General features: G+C 36.9%; 1 protein-coding gene across 13 annotated transcripts in view; it reads right to left on the minus strand.

The window, feature by feature from the left end:
- LOC145660507 (serine/threonine-protein kinase MARK2) overlaps positions 1 to 19,780 on the minus strand; it is a 305,977-nt gene that overhangs the window by 38,453 nt on the left and 247,744 nt on the right. For 12 of the 13 annotated variants that reach the window (XM_081725652.1, XM_081725648.1, XM_081725649.1 and 9 more), the window contains one exon: positions 1,798 to 1,972. In XM_081725652.1, coding sequence (XP_081581778.1) covers positions 1,798 to 1,972 — 175 coding nt within the window. The remainder of the gene's footprint in view (positions 1 to 1,797; positions 1,973 to 19,780) is intronic. The other variant, XM_081725644.1, reaches the window with a different exon arrangement.

Below are 19,780 nucleotides of genomic sequence, written 5' to 3' on the forward strand. Positions count from 1 at the left end.
TTTTAATCAATACGACATAATAAAAACAGTTTCAAGTAAGTGCCATCCATCTCCAAAAATCCATTTCAAACGGTTCAGCTACGGTTCGCAGCCCCTCTGCTTTTTATTTGTGTACAAATCAATCAATTGCAGAATATCTTCCGTCAGAAATGTGAAACAATCAGTTCTGCTTCATAAGAACATCCACGCACAGTATTTCTTGCAGAATACTTGCCTAACTTTGGACGATGGTATCATTTGTGTATCCCATTTCTACTTATACGAAAATCTGAGCCGCCTTTGTTATCACTAGAATTTATAGGACTACTTCCTACGCTATTCGTCCGGAAAATTTATTTGAATATCGGTGTGACTATTAGCATTACCTTCCATCATTCCCAGTAAAACTATTATCATCACTATTTTCTAAATCACGCAAAAAATCTTCATAGTTGTAGCCTACGCTAGCTGAATTTTTTCCCCCAACACTGACTTTCTACAATAATGACTTCAGAATGCTGAATTGTTAATCGCTGCTGATTGCGAAACATATGAGTGCACTAATAGTTACAGGTTACCAACGCATCTAGCGAATGAATACAAAGTTACATTCATATGAGAAAGGAATAAACAAATAAGATTAAATACGAAGGGAATAATATCACCTACTTATCTGGGGTCTTTCTCGACCCAATCATGAATTTATATAGTAACTTTAATAAGATAATATGTAGGAAGAATCAAAGAATGCACTTAATGAGGATGACTTTCCCGCATCAATTAACAAATAAGTTAAGAGCTGATGGGTCAAAGTAGACTCCACACAGGGGAAAAAGAGTTAAACAGTATAATCAAAACACTAACTGTTCAAACTTATAAACAACCACACTTCATATTAATCCTTCATACTAGGAACAATGTAGCCAATTCCCAAGATTAACCTGCCACTTTTGTATATAGGAAATTCCCTATACTGACACAATGAATTTTGATTACGTAAGTCTTAATATAGGGAGTTTTCTACTCATCCAAATGTAGCAGGTTAATTTTGGGAATCTGCTACACTCTTTCCAGTATGTAAGAAAAACAGTTACAATTTTTCATTATATTGCCCTTTAATATCGAACAGAATAGGATATATACGGAAAATAACATATTCAAAATAATTTAAGAAGCTACACATTTATGTAAATACATGGTTCAAGAAAAAAAAGTCCAACAAACATTTCAAGATCTATTCACACACTATGCCGAAATTATTAGTAAAGAAGAAAGAACATACAATATTGTGTGCGTACAATAAAAGTGAAAACGTTATTATCGTATCTGATTGAAATACTCAAATCTTAAGTTATATGGCATTTTATGACGAATACTGGTATAGAAAAAGAGCTCATTTTCGTTAATTTTAAATCATAAGGTTTAATCATATTACCATATCACGAAATCGGAATTACTTCTAATGAGGATGAACTAGTATTCAGGCTCTTTGGACCTGAAAGTTAAGCAAATACATGCATACAAACCAGTAAATTTTGTTTTAAGGTCTAAAAGAAAAGAAAAATAAACGAGAAGCGAACTTCCAATCAACAATGCATATTCAATTCCATAAAATACACAATGGGAACATCCAGCAGAATGATCAGTATGCATCCCGCTAACAGGTATTCTATGACTAAACTACTTCTACATGGCAACTACTGGGGACTAGCTGTGCAAGCCTCCTGGTTTAATGAAAACTGTTTTGTAAGGAATAAATGTGAAAGGGAGGAAAAAATATGGAGGACAGCCCACCCCCAGCGGTGCCTTGGGACTCACGCAAGGTTTCCCCACCCGAAGAGGCTCGACGACTTGGTTTAGGATTTGTTGCTGAACTGGAACGATGCACACCCCGATGACTGTGTGATGGTGATTGTGCGCTGCCCGGTGTAATGGCTGGTGGGATATTCCGTAACGAAAGTGAACTTCCAGATCTTGATCCATCACTTTCAGGCTGCAAAACAAACGAAAATGTACAAAAATAAGGACTCTGTATAATAAACTAGAACAATACACAACAATAAAATACAAAACTAGTTTTTAACATTTATTAATACGAGCATCAAGTAGTAACTAACTGAGAGGTTATAGTTAGTACTGTATTGTGTACGTAAAGAAACAGAGTTATTACATTCTTTAGTCAATTACTTCCGTAGTTTGCGATATTAAAATTTTTAATACTATTGTATCCCCACACTTAAATGAATTCACGTGTCCACAACCAATTTACATGCAGCTTACAGTTCACATGGAGAAATCTATTAAAACTATCGAAAGCTCATGGTTTTGCTACATTTTGGATGTCTGAAGTTTATCACTGATGTAGACAACCCTAAATGTATTTTTCACATTTACACCAAGAACCTTTAATCTCTTAAGTTTCATATATTAAAGCTTTTCTGTAATATTTTAGAAACTATTGGACTGAGTGATCAACACAATATTACGGTTCTTTCTGGTTGTTTACCTACGTCATTCACTGAACTGCAGTTCTTTAATACATTTTGCTATCATCTTTGTCCTGCACGGGCAACGCCAGTATCTAAACTACCTCTATGCTCAGTTCTGTTATGGGTCATTCCACGTCAGTTCAACCAAGGTTTTTAACCCACTATCTCCGATTTGGATGAAATTTGGTAAAGTTACACAACTTTTTATGCTGATTGCAACTGTGTAAATTTTATTGCAATACCATCAGCGGTTCAGAAGTTATTGCATTTCAAAAATGAGAAGAAAATCCATTTTTAACAGTCGCGACATGATATTTCTCCGTTATGTAAGAACACTAAAAAAATCATATTTCGGTTCCTATTAATGCCAGAAACATGATCCTTTCTTTTTTATTCAGATTGTCTTGAAGTTATTTACCATGAGAAAATCCGTAGAGCTGATAGAAAATTTATAAAGTCAATTGAAAGGTAACATTTTGAGAAAAAACTAGAACGCCATTTTGTAAACTTCAAACCTTTATTTCTCAAAATCCTCACCATGGATTTCAATGAATTTGTTTTTGTTTGAAACCCTACCACATCTAGTTTTACATATACAAAATTTGTAATGAGCCATCCAAGTACTGATGAAATATCCCAGTCAGTGTTGCCAACTGACAGAAATAAACTTTTTCCAATAACTTCCATACGATTTAACATATCCACCCCAAAATTGGTATAAGTACTCTTCGGTATCCTAGAAACACATCTGTGAGCATTACCACTCCTTCCAAACAACCCAGTCGTCAGAGTTGCCAACCAATGTCAGGGTTGCCTGTCACAGCGTTAGACGTATCTGTGCCACATTTTGCAGTAAGCTTATTACATCTATTCTTACTATACAAAAATTGTGGTGGGTCATCTGAGCATGGAGGAGAAATAGGGAGTTTCGAAAATTTACAATTAAGGAGGAAAATGCAATAATCTGAACAATAAATGGACATTAGCTTTTTAAAATGTTAATCAGAATAACTACCAAAGAAGCAAATATAATTAACCTGACAGTATTATAGGCCTACATGTTATCTATTATATAAAAGAGAACGCACAAATCCTTTGTTAGCTCATCACGCTAATACGGCTGAACCAATTTCTTTCATTTTTGGGGGGTTATTAGGATTTGGACCCTAGATGGTTTTTATCATATCACTTTAATTTTTAATTACCAGTGTCTTGAGATAATTGACCATTCAAGTGTCCATAACGTACAAATCCTTTGTTAGTTCATCATAGGTATAAAAATAAACGTATTTATATGCAACCCGCATGACCGTGTCACTCGGCGGGTTAACATAAATGACAGGCGCTATAATGTTAACATTTACTGCAATTTGAAAGCGAAAAAGTAAAAATTATCTAAGTAACAAAGTTTATTGCGTTCCGGGGTGACCGCAGCGAAGCGGGGTGAACGCTGCTAGTCTTATATATAAAAGAGAACGTACAAATCCTTTGTTCCCTCATCACGCTAATACGGCTGAACCAATTTCTTTCATTTTTGGGTGGTTATTAGGATTTGGACCCTAGATGGTTTTTATCATATCACTTTAATTTTTAATTACCAGTGTCTTGAGATAATTGACCATTCAAGTGTCCATAACGTACAAATCCTTTGTTAGTTCATCATAGGTAAAAATAAACGTATTTATATGCAACCCGCATGACCGTGTCACTCGGCGGGTTAACATAAATGACAGGCGATATAATGTTAACATTTACTGCAATCTACTATGGTTTTTATCATATCACTTGAAAGCGAAAAAGTAAAAATTATCTAAGTAACAAAGTTTATTGCGTTCCGGGGTGACCGCAGCGAAGCGGGGTGAACGCTGCTAGTGGCACATAAAATAAATCTTCGGTTTTGCTGTAATTAGATATTAACATCAAGAGCTTTTTGTAAACGTTTCCCACATTGAAACTTTTAGAGACTTTGGAGATATCTGATATGTTATGCCAGTAGCAGTTGTTATATTCACTTTACATAAGATGTAAGTAAACGGAACACAACAAGAATCATTTTCAGTCCAATAAAATGAGGGAGATGGAACATGGGGATGTAGAAATTTCACTAATGTATCGCCTTCATCACTACTCACTGACTAAAATCTTCATCCAGACATGTACGCTTTGCTCCAATCTTGAATGGACTCTGAGGGCCGCGGTGGCTCAGTGGTAGAGCGTTCACCTCTGGTGCTAGGGGTCCCGGGTTCGATCCCAGCCCCCGCCAAGTGAACTTTGTGATGGACAAACACCGTGTGCTTGGGTTTTCTCGGGGTTCTCCCGTTTCCTCCCACTTTCTTCATTCCATCATTTCATTGATTACTCATCATCACCGTCCCCTTTAGCCTAACTGGCATAACTGTGGGACGTAAAACTCAAAGATTTCATTTCATTTCATTTGATTTGAATGGACTTTTTTTTTAATGCATTGCACGTGTCCCCGGAATACTTTTTGCTCTCAGAAATCTTTGTTGAAATGTGGCACGTACAACAGGCATTTCTTCTGTGTGCACAAAGAAAAACTTGGTGCTAATGATACTTTCTTTACAGAAATGAAACGTAAGGGCACATGTATTTATATGATCAATCAATGGTCTCTGAAGGTTTGCTTTTGTTAGAATCTGCTTAAGTCTCTCACCAATTCCATCGCATGGGGACTTTCCATGGCTGGTAGCAAAAAAACTATCACTTCCAAACCATGGAAGTAAAAATTTAAGAAGGCTTTGCCGTTTTTGTATTGGGCTCCACACCCATCAGTAATATATTCTACTTTTGTTATGCGAGGAAACTTTTGTTTTAAATCCGACATTACAAGCTTGTGTGTTTGAAAGACCATTGGTACGTCATATTCTATATCATCTGAACGAATGGAGTAACTTTTGTGTTGAATACTCATAATTTGTTGGGGGAATCACATTGGGATACAAAAGTTTCCTTAATTCTAACATTAACAATATATACTACACTAGAACAGCAGCATAAGACTTTGTTATAGATATACTAGCTGATACGCCCTCCGTTGTGTAGGGTAAGCAATATTTGGAAGACGTTCAAACACATTCACTAACTCTGACTTTCGAAAAAGCGTTGAACTATGTACCATTTTTTCTAGTGTCGGACATTTTCGAAGAAAGAAAGAAAAAAGACAAATTTCGCTATTGTTAGGAAATCAGAGCACAGTGAATACGGGTTTGGAGCCCTATGTACAGATTAGTAGGGTGTCGAACACACAAGTGTTTTGTATAATTGAATATATATATATATATATATATATATATATATATATACTGTTTTTACGAAATTTCTAGTTCAGTAATTAGGAGTATTTGGTCCACACGATTTCGTATATTTGTAACGTCGCAGGTAATAATGCAAAGTGTGGGCACAAATACATCTAATGCTGTGAAGGGACCCTGAAATTGGTTGGCAACCCTGAGAACTGGGTTGCTTGGGAGGAATGGTAATGCTCACAGGTGTATTTCCAGGATACCGAAAAGTACTAATACCAATTTTGGGAAGAAACGTTAAATCGTATGGGTTATTTGAAAAAGTTTATTTCTCAATCAGTTGGCAGCACTGACTGGGATATTTCATTAGTGCTTGGATGGCCCGTCACAATTTTTGTATGTGTGAAACTAGATGTAATAAGTTTTCAAACAAAAACAAATTCATTGAAATTCGTGGTGGGGGTTTTGAGAACTAAAGATTTGAAGTTTACAAAATGGCGTTCTAATTTTTTTTTTCTCAAAATGTTATCTTTCAACTGACTTTATATTAATTTTCTATCAGCTCTACGGAAAGTTTTCATCTTTCTCATGATAAACAACTTCAAGACAATCTCAAAAAATCACGTTTCTGGCATTAATACGAACCGAAATTAATTTTTTTGGTGTTCTTACATAACGGAGAAATATCATGTCGCGACTGTTAAAAATGAATTTTCTTCTCGTTTTTGAAATGCAATAACTTCTGACGCGCTGGTGCTTTTGCAATAAAATTTACATACTTGCAATCAACATAAAAAAGTTTTATAACTCTACCAAATTTCATCCAAATCTGAAATAGTGGGTTAAATTTTCCCAAAAGTTTGGTTGAATTGACGTGGAATGACCCTTGTATTTCTTTTGATAAGGTATGATTTATTTCTAAGTTGAACTACTACTTTACAGTTCGTATTTTATCTTTATATAACTTCTCATTCAGATAAACAGAACTCCGAACAAAGAATTGTAGTTGAAGGAATACAGTATATTACACAAACTGTGTTATTTTTTAGGCATTCTGATAACGTCTACACTGTATAGTTTGTGTAATATACTTGTAAGTTGAAAGTATGTAATGATTAGAATGTGATTACAGAGAGTTTAAGTAGATCGTAAAGCATATAGATTACGACATTATACCATACAAATAATAAGAACTTAAATAAAAGTAAAATCTGACCAAAGAAAACTCTTATTATTACAAATCTGTATTACATTTCAGCAATGATATGTGACTGAAATTATAACACACATTAGTGATAAAAAAATGTTTCCTCTGGTCACATTTTATTCACGTTATATGTAGTTCCGAAGCAAGAATATTCAGCACTCCGACACAACAAGAGATGTTAAAGGAAAAATAGATACATTAATATGTAACAGAAATAATTTATAATCAAGACGACAAAACAAGATAATTGTTATAATAGTCAGCAGGCAGAATCTGGAAAAGTCTTCAAAATAAGAAGTTGGACCAACCCGACAGAGTAAAAGCAACCGGTGGTCCTAAATCAAGTCCACTATCCTGATCATTTCTAGACCGCCGGTCGCTTGATGCGAGCGGAAGGTCCCCCCGGACACCCCTTCCTTCCTCTACTGAAGCTAAAAAATGAGTGTTTCAAATAAAAGGCCATATCTCCGAAACTAATCAAGATATTTCTTTTTCCGGTTTCATCTCTAAGGTGTGCCTTACGCTTTTGTCTATTCATGCCTTGGATAGACCCAACGGGTTTTCGGAAAACTTAATTTAAACATTAAAAATTGACATATTTTGTCCTTAATATTTTCTTTTTTGCTCTGTATCTCCCCAAAGAGCTGAGATATGGAAAGAAAGAAAGAAAGAAAAACAGCGAGGTAAGTTTGAAGGCAAGAGCACTTTGATTCGAATGCTGATGCTCCGAATGACACCTCTCAATTTCAGTCAATAAAGGTTTTGTTTCCGAGATAAAAGCTGATTTTTTTCCCAATATTTGAAGAACAGTTCTCACCCTTCTCCCTTGAGCTCTCCTGCACTGTCATGATCATTTCTAAATCTTCGGTCAATTGATACGACCGTGTGTTAAGGATCACAAAATTTTGAGATAAGTAGAGATATCTTTTATAGTGTTCAAGTCCATTTACAGTTCATATTCAGGTTGATTCAGATTTTTCAACTCTATTTGTGTGCAATATTTCCACCGGTCGTTGAAAATAATTCCTTATTTCTTTAACAAAATTGTTTATCTTACCATAATGGAAAAGCAGAAAATATAAATAAGGTAAGAACATATGTAAAGATGTCTTAAGTGAGGGCAAACACCATTTACAGGTGATATATAGGATGATTGATAACATCATTTTACACTTAAAGGGTATTTCTAAAATCAAGAATGGTCTGTATTTTCTCAATGGTCAATTTAAAAAATGATTTTGCAGAAACCTCAATAACTATTTGTATGTAATTTATGAGAATATTACATCGAACTTCATTAAATACTTACTAATTACTGGAAACAAGAAAAACTATAATAATAATATTCTACATTATCATATCAAATCTGTGCAAAATTACATGTTTCTTTAGTCTTTTAAATCCTCATCAGATGAATCATTTTCTGGTACATAAGTGTTTATAAGTAAGTTATATAACTTATTACCATTACAGCTACAGGTTTTCATACACTCCACTGAAACCTGCACACACTTGCAATTGTTTGTGTCCTGTGAGCTGAAATTCAGTGGTGCCATTCGGAGCATCAGCATTCGAATCAAAGTGCTCTTGCCTTCAAACTTACCTCGCTGTACGGCTATTTTTGGAAGTAAACCTAACAATATTGGTACCGTTGGAAAGATAATTTAATGCCCTACAAAGTTAATTAGGGATTTGTTTTTCTTTCTTTCTTTCCATATCTCAGCTCTTTGGGGAGATACAGAGCAAAAAAGAAAATATTAAGGACAAAATATGTCAGTTTTTAATGTTTAAATTAAATTTTCCGAAAACCCGTTTGTTCTATCCAAAGCATGAATAGGCAAATGCGTAAGGCACACCTTAGAGATAAAACCGGAAAAAGAAATTTAATAATATCTTGATTAGTTTCGGAGATATGGCCTTTTATTTGAAACACTCATTTTTTTAGCTTCAGTAGAGGGAGGAAGGGGTGTCCGGGGAGGACCTTTGCTCGCATCAAGCGACTGGCGGTCTAGAAATGATCAGGATAGTGGACTTGATGATTTAGGACCACCGGTTGCTTTTACTTTCTCGGGTTGAACGGAACTTAATAACCACGTGTTCTGCCTCCCGGCTATAACATATAGGTATGTAAAAGACATCAAGACATTAAAAATATAATAATCAGAAGATCTATGTATTAATAATAGATTTCTCTTAAGGCTCTACTGGGAATTCGACTGCATATGCATACTAAATAGGAAATGCAACCTTATTATATACTTCTAAGTTTGACGCATTCTACTAATACACGTATCTACAATTCTCCATTTCATCAAATATAGTACTTTATTCTCGGTTTTACTAACCCGAATCGTAAAGTGTTTTTCAATTACTGCTTCTCCACAGAACAAGGAAAAAAGGAGCATTCCCAGTTCCAGAAGTACATACGTTTTAATCACTTGTCGGTAGAAAATCTTGTCCCTCTCTCCCGACTCCCCAAAGCAAAAACTGAAGTGAGTTAACCATCAGTAGTGTTCACTTCTCATTACAACAAAGTTGTAAGGCAATCTTTCTCTACTTTCTTCGTATTGTATGCTAAGAACAGAAAGATTGTGGATTTTACACCGATATTTTTAACTTATATGGTTTACGAGTACTCAATTGAGATTATTTCATTTTTAAATCCACATCTCAGGAAAAACATATGTCAATCTTATACTGCAGGCTTTATTTCCAAAGTAAACACTGTAACCTTAACTTGCTTTGAAACCATGGTGAACGTTACTCTCAGAACCTTCGAGATGAGAGTAACGAAAATTTTAATAATTATGTTACTCATCTTCTCTAGTGTTAGCTACAAAAAATGTGGTTTCACGTGTATTTGAAGTCGCTTGAGATTTGCTCCCTCCCATTTTTGTTTCTTTCTCCATAATGTAGCAGCCACGTATATTTTTAAAAATTTGTTGACAATCCCAGTCCGCCATCTCTGGCTAGATCAGAGAGTGGTAAATTGCGAATACCATTGATTTCTTGCATTTAAAATAATAAAATAAATAAGCCCAAATGGTAAGTACGAAGAGAAAAAAAGTGTCGAATTCACTAATGTTGAGAATGTATGTCCTGCAAATATTTTCTCCGTTAATGGTTCCAACCAGGGACACTGAATTGAATAAAATAGTACTACCCTCTAGTGAACTCCCTCCTCCTTTTATATACCAAATAAGATCTACATTATGTATATAGTCAAATTAAAGTTACTTTGCAACTGCTGATTAAGTTCCTTAATGTTATTCTTTTTATCTATTAAAATACATGTTTTTGCTTTAATTTGATTGTTAATATGTACGTGTAATGTATTTTTCTCAATATTCCCATGGAAAAGGTTTTTAACACTGAGAGAGGGGGGAGGGGAGAAAGGAAGATAATTTTTATTATTATTTTCAATTAAACAGCTTTTTCTCATCCACACACTGGTTTAGAAGTGGCTGAACCCTATGTGGAAGCAAGTGACACACAGGTGCCCCGAAGTTCATCACGGATGCAGTTCAGCAACAAGCATTTACATGTACTGTCCACAGAATAAACTTTTTAGTCCACGAAGAAAGAGAAACTTTTTCTTTTCAAGTGATACATCATATTTCCTTGGCTCCTGAAGCGACTCCTTACTAAATGCGTAAAAAATATTATATTCTGACTGATTGATCTGTTTTGCCTATAATTATTTTTGTTTCGGAGGTTCAAGGCCAGTAGGGGTTGGCCTATAGCCGTCTAAAGGTACAAGGGTACAGGTATCCGTATTATATACATACATACACTGGCCACCCGCTACTTTTTGGACGAATTCGTTGGGCACAACAGAACGCTCGCCAGTCGGTGACAGGGATCTAAATCGATCAGTCAGTGTGGTGTTTGTGCATAGAATGGGGAAGGATCAGAATTTGATAGGAGCCAGAAAACTGGGGACGAGCATCTCAGAAACAGCGCGACCTGTCGGTTGTTCATGAGCTTCTGTAGTTAATGTCTTCCAAAAGTGGGAAAAGTGTTTAAAAAAAATGTACAGGCGCGGCGCAAATATACCACATTAAAGATGTCAGATGTTGTAGATTGTCGAGGTTAATACAATAGGTTAGGGCGCAAACTGAAGCAAATTTAACAGCAGGCTGAGTATATAGTTCACCATACACCGTTAGCTATGGGCCTCCGTAACCGACGTCCCACAAGTTTATCAATGTGAACTACACGGCATTGTCAATTACGACTGGAATGAACATATGGCCATCATCAATGGACCACCGAGCAATGTACAACCTTGCATGTACAGATGAATTGTAGTACTGTTTTCATCACATCGATGGACGCGTCAGAATTTGTCGTCTTCCAGAGAACATTTGTTCGAGACATGCACAGTGACATCTCAACCAGGCCGTTGGTGGCTTAATTGATTTAGGAAACCTTCATATGCTCATCTATGGGTCCAGTACTGAGTGGAGGGCAATATGATGGCTACTAGCTATCGGCAAATTATCGCTGATCATGTACACCCATTCATTTCTGGCAATGGAATCTTTTAGCTTCTAAGACAATCCTACTTGTCACAAGGCCAACGTTATGTTGTAATGGTTCCAGGAGCACAATGGTGGAATTCAGTTACTGCAATGGCTCCCACGCTAACCCGACCGTAACCCAACTACCTCTGGGATATCACAGATCATCAGATCTGAGCTCATCGCAGATTTTACAGGAATTAAGTAACTTGTGTGTGCAGATGTGTGCCATGCCTCTAGGTACCTACCAAAATATCACTGCTTCCGTATCAAACCGCATTTCCACCGAGCAAAAGGTGGAAATAACAGGTATTAAGTAAGTGCCCATAATGTTTCGCTGGTCAGTTTATCTCTCTACCTCTATCTATATATCACATCACGCAATGGACTGCCTCGCGCTTGAGCTCAATTCCCGGAGGAAGCTCAAGTGATTTTGATCCCGAGTTAAACTATAGATCCACATCTTCATGTAGCTTTCGTGCTGAATGGGACTCCAAATATCAAGCCAATCAACGCGTTAGCAGTGTGAGCTGTGTCGGTCATATTATACGGAGGGATATTTGTTGGGATCATCTACATATCGGTATTATCTGCCCACCCAATTTAGTCGTCTGTGAGGAGGGGAAAAAACCCTGTTTTTACTGAAAAATAAGTAAAATTTAGTCTTCTAGTGTCACTTCTCCCCAGGTGACGCCTTACACGGCCGCACAAGTATTGCATATTCTAAATGTCTGATCCACTCAGACTGAAGTACGTTAAAGGTTAACTACACTGTAATTTATAACAGTCACAATAACCGAAAGAAATTGCAATTCTACTAGAATTGAGATTAAGATTTGGACATCTAGTAGCACTGCACAATATGCCGGAGAGAACATTGCCACTTGAATAGCTGCAGATAGAAAACTTCGAGCTTCTGGATTTACGAATGGAAATATCGCAGTAACAAACAACAAATGGCTGATACTTACGTACATTCCACGTCTCCATCCTGTGTTTTCTTTAAGTTGTTACTGAGTACATTACAGAAGCTGCATCACGTCTATATCGTAGCTATAAGTAACGTAATTATTCTTAGAGTTCAACTGTTCAATCAAAAATTGGAGTACTAAGTGACAAGAATGCTGTCTACAATGGAGAGTTCAGTACATTTTGCAATATCTCTCCTCATTGTATATGTATTTGCATTACAGAAGTGCTGTTTATTTTATATTTATAAAAGTAAATGATTGTTGCTTCATTTCACGTACGTGTTGAAACGTCGTAAGCACTGGAACATTCATAGCGCTAAGGCTGTTCAAGCCCCTACGCCCTAAACAAAAAATCATTAGTTGTTTCAATGCTACTTTTAATTTCCTGGTGATGCTGTGTGTTGATGCGATCGATCATTCCTTTTCGTTCTCACTACTTTGAACTACGAATTATATCTGCAAGTTTCTAATCTCAAGCAAAGACATAATATTTCACAAAAATCGGGATCTAGTTATGACATTCTCCCGAAAGTACTTTATTTATAAATAGGAGAAGGGGGAGGGGTAAGCGATTACACTCATTATTGATCCACTCCAGTTCCATACCTAAAAACGAAGAGCTCTGAAAATTTTATTCCATATTCCACCAAAATAATTTAGTCACCCCTCAAGAATTCGTGAACAGCAGTAATTAATAGCGTGTAACACCACCTCTGGATTTGATAACCGCCTGGATTCGGTTTGGAAGCGAGTCCACAAGATTTTGCAGGTATGTTACATCCAGTTGAAGTCACTCGTTCAGGATTTGATCGCGCAAATCCGCCAAACTGCGTGGATGCTGATTTCGGAGTTTTACCCGCTGTTCCAACATGTCCCACAGATTCTCGATGGGGTTCAAGTCTGGTGACTTTGCAGGCCAATCTAGATGGAAGAGGGTTCGGGAGTGTTCATCATACCACGCACAAATTGTTCCAGCCCTATGAACATTGCTGTTGTCGTCTTGAAAAATAGGAGTCTCCACAGCATACTCATCATGAAGATGTTGACTGAAAGGCAACATTTGCTCATCTAGAATGTTCAAATACACATGCTGGTTCATTGTACTGGTGACCTCAGTAAGTGGGCCCACTTCATAACACCCCCAAAACATCACAGACCCACCTCCGGCTTGAACATGCCCTTCCACACATTCAGAATGAAAGACTTCATGTGGCCTTCGGTGCACTCGACGACGTGCGTCATTGGAATACAAGCAAAAACGTGATTCGTCAGACCACATTACCTTCCGCCAGTCAGCTACTGTCCACGTTTGGTGATTTCTGGCCCATTGAAGACGCGCAGCTTTATGTGCCTGTGTGAGCAATGGCCCCTTGCAAGGTGCCCGACTCCAAATGTTCAATCCATGCAATTTCCGTCGTAATGTTCTTTCGCTAACAGGTTGGGATGGACCTGCATTCACTGTCTGCAGTAATTCCTGTCGGGTTTGGAACCGATTTTCATTCACAAGCCGAGAAACGCGTCTCCGGTCCCTTTCAGTCATGATCATCTTCCGACCACAATTCTGACGCTGTGTTTCGTGCCCACGTGCATGACACCACTGCTTGTACACGCGTTGAACATTTCGCTGCGAAACACCAACAAATCCAGCAACTTCCCTCACCATATGGCCATGGGCACGGCCAAACACGATTGCCCCTTTTTGCCACTCTGTTACAATGTTTCTTTTACCCATTTTGACGGACACTGTCCACTTGCAACACACTTGTCTCACTGGCTTAAGCTGCCTTATGGTTCCGTAGAGGCAGTGCGCGCACAGCTGTGCACGTGACTGGACTGCTGCGCCATCTGTGCAGGCTTTACGATTCATCTCTCCTTCTGCACAAGGGTGACTAATTTTTTGTCCAATGAGTATATATATATATATATATATCGCACCTTCTCGAGAAAAGTGACAAGTTAAAAAAAGCCTGAAGGCCCAAGCTCGTATCCCTCGCGAGAAAAATTACATTAACTCGTAACCAGGGTTGAAGAAACACACGTTTAAAAAAAAAGAACGTTTTTTATGTTTAAAACATGTTTTTTTGTTTAAAACGTTTTTAACGTTTAAAAGAAAGTACTTTATTTTAAATAAAAAAACACCATTAAATTTTTATTTTGTTTAAAACAATAATCTAAATAGGCATATATATATTCCATTTTTACACACTCACAGGTATTGCTTGCCATCTATATTCAACCGTTAGATCAAATTTCGAGAACTTCCCTAATCCCGATCCGACCAAATGTTCAATTCCGGAGAAAGAAATCGGATTTTCCCGATTTCTATTCACTGAATATGTAGTTTCTTTGTGTTACGTTCTACTGGTCGCCTGCATTCTTAATCTTTAAACGCCAATTGACAACTGCTGTATCAGGGCTTTAAACCTTAATGACTCTGTCCTTAATTAAGTCTGGAAGATGGTTTTCGAACCAATTTATTCCTGAAGGATGCAGCTTTCCGCTAGTGTGCATTTTATCTATGTGGGGGTATCACGTGGCGGTGGGAGGAGGGTAAATATCGTGTTCTTTTGTTTCTTTTTAAACGGTTTTTTGGGAGCCATTCCCCCTCTTGGGGGATATATTCATAAAAATTGATACGTGAAGCAATGAAGTAGGCCACTACATGGTAATATCGTGTATTTGTATTTCTTGCTTATATGGGGTAGCAGGGAGGGGGAAAAGTTAGCCAATTTTTTGAGTTTCAGTTTTTTTGACGTAAATTACATTTATTTTTACAACAAATATCAATAGCTCAGCACCTAATTAAGCTAGAAAGATGGTTCCTAAGGAATGAAGCCTTCCGCTAATATGCATTTTATTAGAGATGGGCACGAGTCGAGTCAAAGGTAATTTTCTCGAGTCGAGTTTCGAGCCAAGTTACTGTTTTGAGGTCAAGTTTCGAGTCGAGTCGAGTTTGATAAACGGCTCGCTCGTTTTAAATCGTTTTGAAATCACGACCTGATTAGACTGGAAACCGAAAGAAATGAAACCAGTAATATGGAACATTTTTAATGTTGCTCAGAAGATGAGACACTGCGACAAGAGATTCGATTAACAAGACGACTATGGATTTTTATAACGAGACAGCCTCAAATGTGAGCACCAACGTAAACACCAGTATATACTGTAGTCCTTACTACCAAGGCTGAGACCTGCACGATCTAACTTTTGAGCCGAAGCCGAACCCCAACCCAGGTAGTGATGTTAACTGGCTCAGTTCGATTCAACTGAGGAGCAGCTCGAGCCGGCTCGGTTGAGATGAGGCACCGACTCGGCTCAGGCAAGCCATCGGCTCGAGACGGCTCGCTTGGATGGGCTGTTGGTTTGGTTCGATAGTGAATGAACTGTGAGCCGAGGCACTAGAGCCGTTGAGAAAACGAGCCGAGCAGGTTTGAACATGTTTGGCCGACGCAGTCTAACTTTTAACGATTTTTGGTTCGAGCCTGGATACTTGCTCCTCCGGAACTGAAACCCAGAACCTCGTGAACGATATCCTTGCCTCCTTGACTTCACCTTTTCCGAGGTCAGCAGTCAAGTAGTTTTTAGTATTCAGATACAAACCGCCTATCATTCATGTTTATACATGAGCTCATCCGTGGTTAAGCGGTTAGCGTACGCGCCTTTGGCGTGGGAGGCCCGGGTTCGATTCCCGGCGGGAGCTTATGTGGTTCGGATTCAACGTTAATCAGTAGGTCCACGTCTCATATAGCCTCGCTGCTAAACGGGACGTTAAACTCAATTCAACTCAACTCATGTTTATACATGCTGGTGTTGTTACAACAACAACAATAATAATAATAATAATAATAATAATAATAATAATAATAATAATAATAATAATAATTTGTAGTAATAGTAAGTATCATTGATAATCATATTGTCTATGTAGGATACATGAAGAAAGTACTTGAAACTACACACAGCATTTGGCTCGATTTGGTTCGACTCGACTCGAGTTGGAGGAAATTTTTCGATCCGAGTTCTCGAGTCGAGCTCAATGATGTCGGTTTTGAGTCGAGTCGAGTTTCAATGAAAACTTGCTCGAACTCGCTCGTGGCCATCCCTACATTTTATGTATGTAGGGGGTATTTATGTACGGGGCCGAGAGAGGGAGGATGAAGTTCGTTTTTTAAATTTTTCATCAATTTTTTCATCAGATTTTGGAGGCCATTCCTCCCCCTTTGTGGTACATCCACAAAAATTAGTATGTGAAGTAATGAAGTAGTCTCCTACATGATAGTAACCTGTATATGTACTTGTGTTTATAGAGGAAGTGGGGTCAAATTTGGCTAATTTACATTTAGTTTCAGAACGGTTCCATATAAGGCAAAATATATTTTCCTGAAGTGGTCTAGAAGCATAATTCTTGTTCGTATACATGATGTGTGCAGCAAAAATGATTTGCATATGGACGTGGTACTGTCGTGGGGGAGGGGAAAGAATGTCTAATTCAATGATGTTTTTTCTGTGCATTTTTTTAATACTTCCTAAAGAAAACGAATTCATTACGCAATGGCAGCAATGGCTACCATTTCTTATATTATTGTCACAAGTATGTGGCCTACACATTAGCATCATTTTGTCAGCGCAAGTGACTGCAAGAGTTGCCAGGGCCCCGCAAAGTCAATATTTTCATATTTTTAATGATTTTTATGTCTGTTCGTTTCTACAAATACGGCGGGAATTTCATGAATGTTACCTCGTTGGAATCTGTGGTCTATAAGCTTTCCAACTGTTTATAAATCATGACTGTGATAATTAGGAGGGTCACCAGAGCTCCGAACGTGAGAGTCTACCATTTTGTTAAAATCCCTGGCGGGTGTCTAGAGTAAATTGTGTTGTTATGCCGTAGACACTAATCATCGTTAGCTATCCATGTTGCAGATAGAGATGTATCTTGAAAACTGTTTAGTTAAAAAATGTCATTTGCTTTTTGTAGACTAGTCACTGCTCTTTTCTATGAGTTGTATTGTATTTGTCAGAGTATTTCTTCTAGTTTATGATGTGAGAACTGTTCATTATTATGGAAATGATAGTGACCAAAAAATATTCAAGTTTTGAATTTGTGAATTTGGATCTTAGAATAGTGTATAGTGTGTTTAACCTCAGTTATTCTTGGAAATCAAGAAATGTTCAAATACTTCACTTGAATTTCTGTTGATTTAGTTCTACGCACATTGATGTACAGAATTTCGTTCAGTAATTGCAGTTATAATAAGAATACAACTCTGCTTGTAATTACTTCCTGCACAAATCCTGCGGAGGATGGGCTGTTTGTTAGAAAATTAAATTAGCTTCTTCAATCTGATATTTTAGTTGTTTTAAACATGTCGAACCACCATCGAAAAAAAAAAAACGTTTAAAACAATTTGTTTAAAACGTTTAAAACAAACTGAATAAAACAACAGCCCTCTTGTTTTAAAGTTATTTTATAATCACAATGGGTTTTTTCTTTTATGTGTAAAAGTGTTGTAAATATAGCTTTAAAATTATCCCAAAATCAGAGTGTATTAGAACAAAAATGACAAATTTCGTGTTATGTCACTTTTTTCGCGAGGGATACGAACTTGGACAATAAGTTTTTTGACTTGTGTCACTTTTCTCGAGAAGGTGCGAAATAAATAAATAAATAAATAAATATATATAGTCTCACAAAGTTATCGTGAGACTTTTCAAAATAAATCGAGAGGTCTAATATACTCTTTACTCTTTCATAATGTTAGATCCATCCAGAGAGGATGATTTGGGATTCTTAGAAGAAAGTATTCGGCCTATTCCATTAAAATTAAAATTAAACACCTTTTTAAAATAAAATTTTCTTGGAAAATATTTCCTAAACTGGGGAGGGGGAGCAGGGAATTTCAGTCTTTCATTATTTGCAAATTTTAACTCCAAGCTGTGGAGATCATCGGATATCCCTTAAAAACTGCACAATACATTTTGTCAAAATTGAATATTGTTTACGTACACTCATGTCCAAAATTATTGTCGCATATCTATAAATATGTTCTTGAAGGAATATAATTTGTAAACGAAATCGCCCGGTATTTCTTATAATGTTAGTATGTGTATAGTCGACAAAGACATGTATGTGGCAAATTTCATGTCAAAAGAGCAGTAAATAAGAACAACAGAACGAAAACAAAACTTTCTTGTTCATTTAGCAACATTTTGTTTTACTCATTCTAATTTTCGTATTTATAATTCTTTTTCTATGAAATTTACCATAAATATATGTTTTCCAATTATACACATAGTATCATTATTAAAAGTGCTCTGCAAAATCATTATCAAATTATATTCTTACAAAAAGACAGTTATAGATATGCGACAATCATTTTGGACATGAGTGTACATTACTCTGCAAAACTGTCGTGTATGCAAATGTTCAAAGTTGCAATATGTGGGCGATTTTACCCCTTACTCTTCATGGATTGCAACCCGACACAATAGGGTTATTTCTGCATTTTGAACGAAAACGCATGCCAGGGTTAGTTAAAATCAGTTAAGTTTTACGAGAGTTACCGTTAAACAGACGGATAAACACATGGACAGATACACTGTCAATTGAGTCGAATGGTAGAAGCTTCGCTAATGTTCGCTTCAATTACAATGATTTGGAAACGAAAAGGTTAGTCATTTATTGACGTTTAGCGTACCTTTTCAACACTAAGGCTACACGATACGTGAACCTACAATTTAAAGGTTCAATCCGAACCACAGTAGTACGTTTAATTTTTTTTATGGTTATCCCACCGGAAACGAACCCAGAACTCTATATACCAAAAGCGAACATTCGCTAGCAACTAGAATAGCGAGGGTTAAAAATTTATATATTATGTGTTTAGTTTGTTTTATTCCTACCGGATATTTAAAAATACGCATGAGCAGAGTCGAAGCCCAAAGGTTGAGCGAGACCTGCTCCCAGATTCTCCCCTTGCTAACAATTCTCTGCACCGTAAAGTTACACCATATGGTTCCCCTCTGAAATGTGGCAACGCAGCTATCGAAATGCTAGAGATCAGCAGCTTTCTGTCGCTTTTAGAATAGAATTTCATGTTTTTGTACACTTGACGCTTACAACTATTGCCCTCCATTAATTTTTAAAAACAAATAATCCTAATATTCTACGTCTAGTTGCAGGAATAAATTAAAATAATAACTACCTTTGAACACCGCAATTATGATCACCTGTTACAGAAAGACTATGATAGGTTCCAGAGAGAAACGAGAGGATGGGGTTTGCTACTCTCATTTTATATCATTTTGTTTTTGTTAAATTATCAGTATTGTATTAAAATATTAAACT

Source organism: Thermobia domestica, chromosome 9 (assembly GCF_964235325.1).
Source record: "Thermobia domestica chromosome 9, izTheDome1.hap1.1, whole genome shotgun sequence".
NCBI classification, from domain to species: Eukaryota; Metazoa; Arthropoda; class Insecta; order Zygentoma; family Lepismatidae; genus Thermobia; species Thermobia domestica.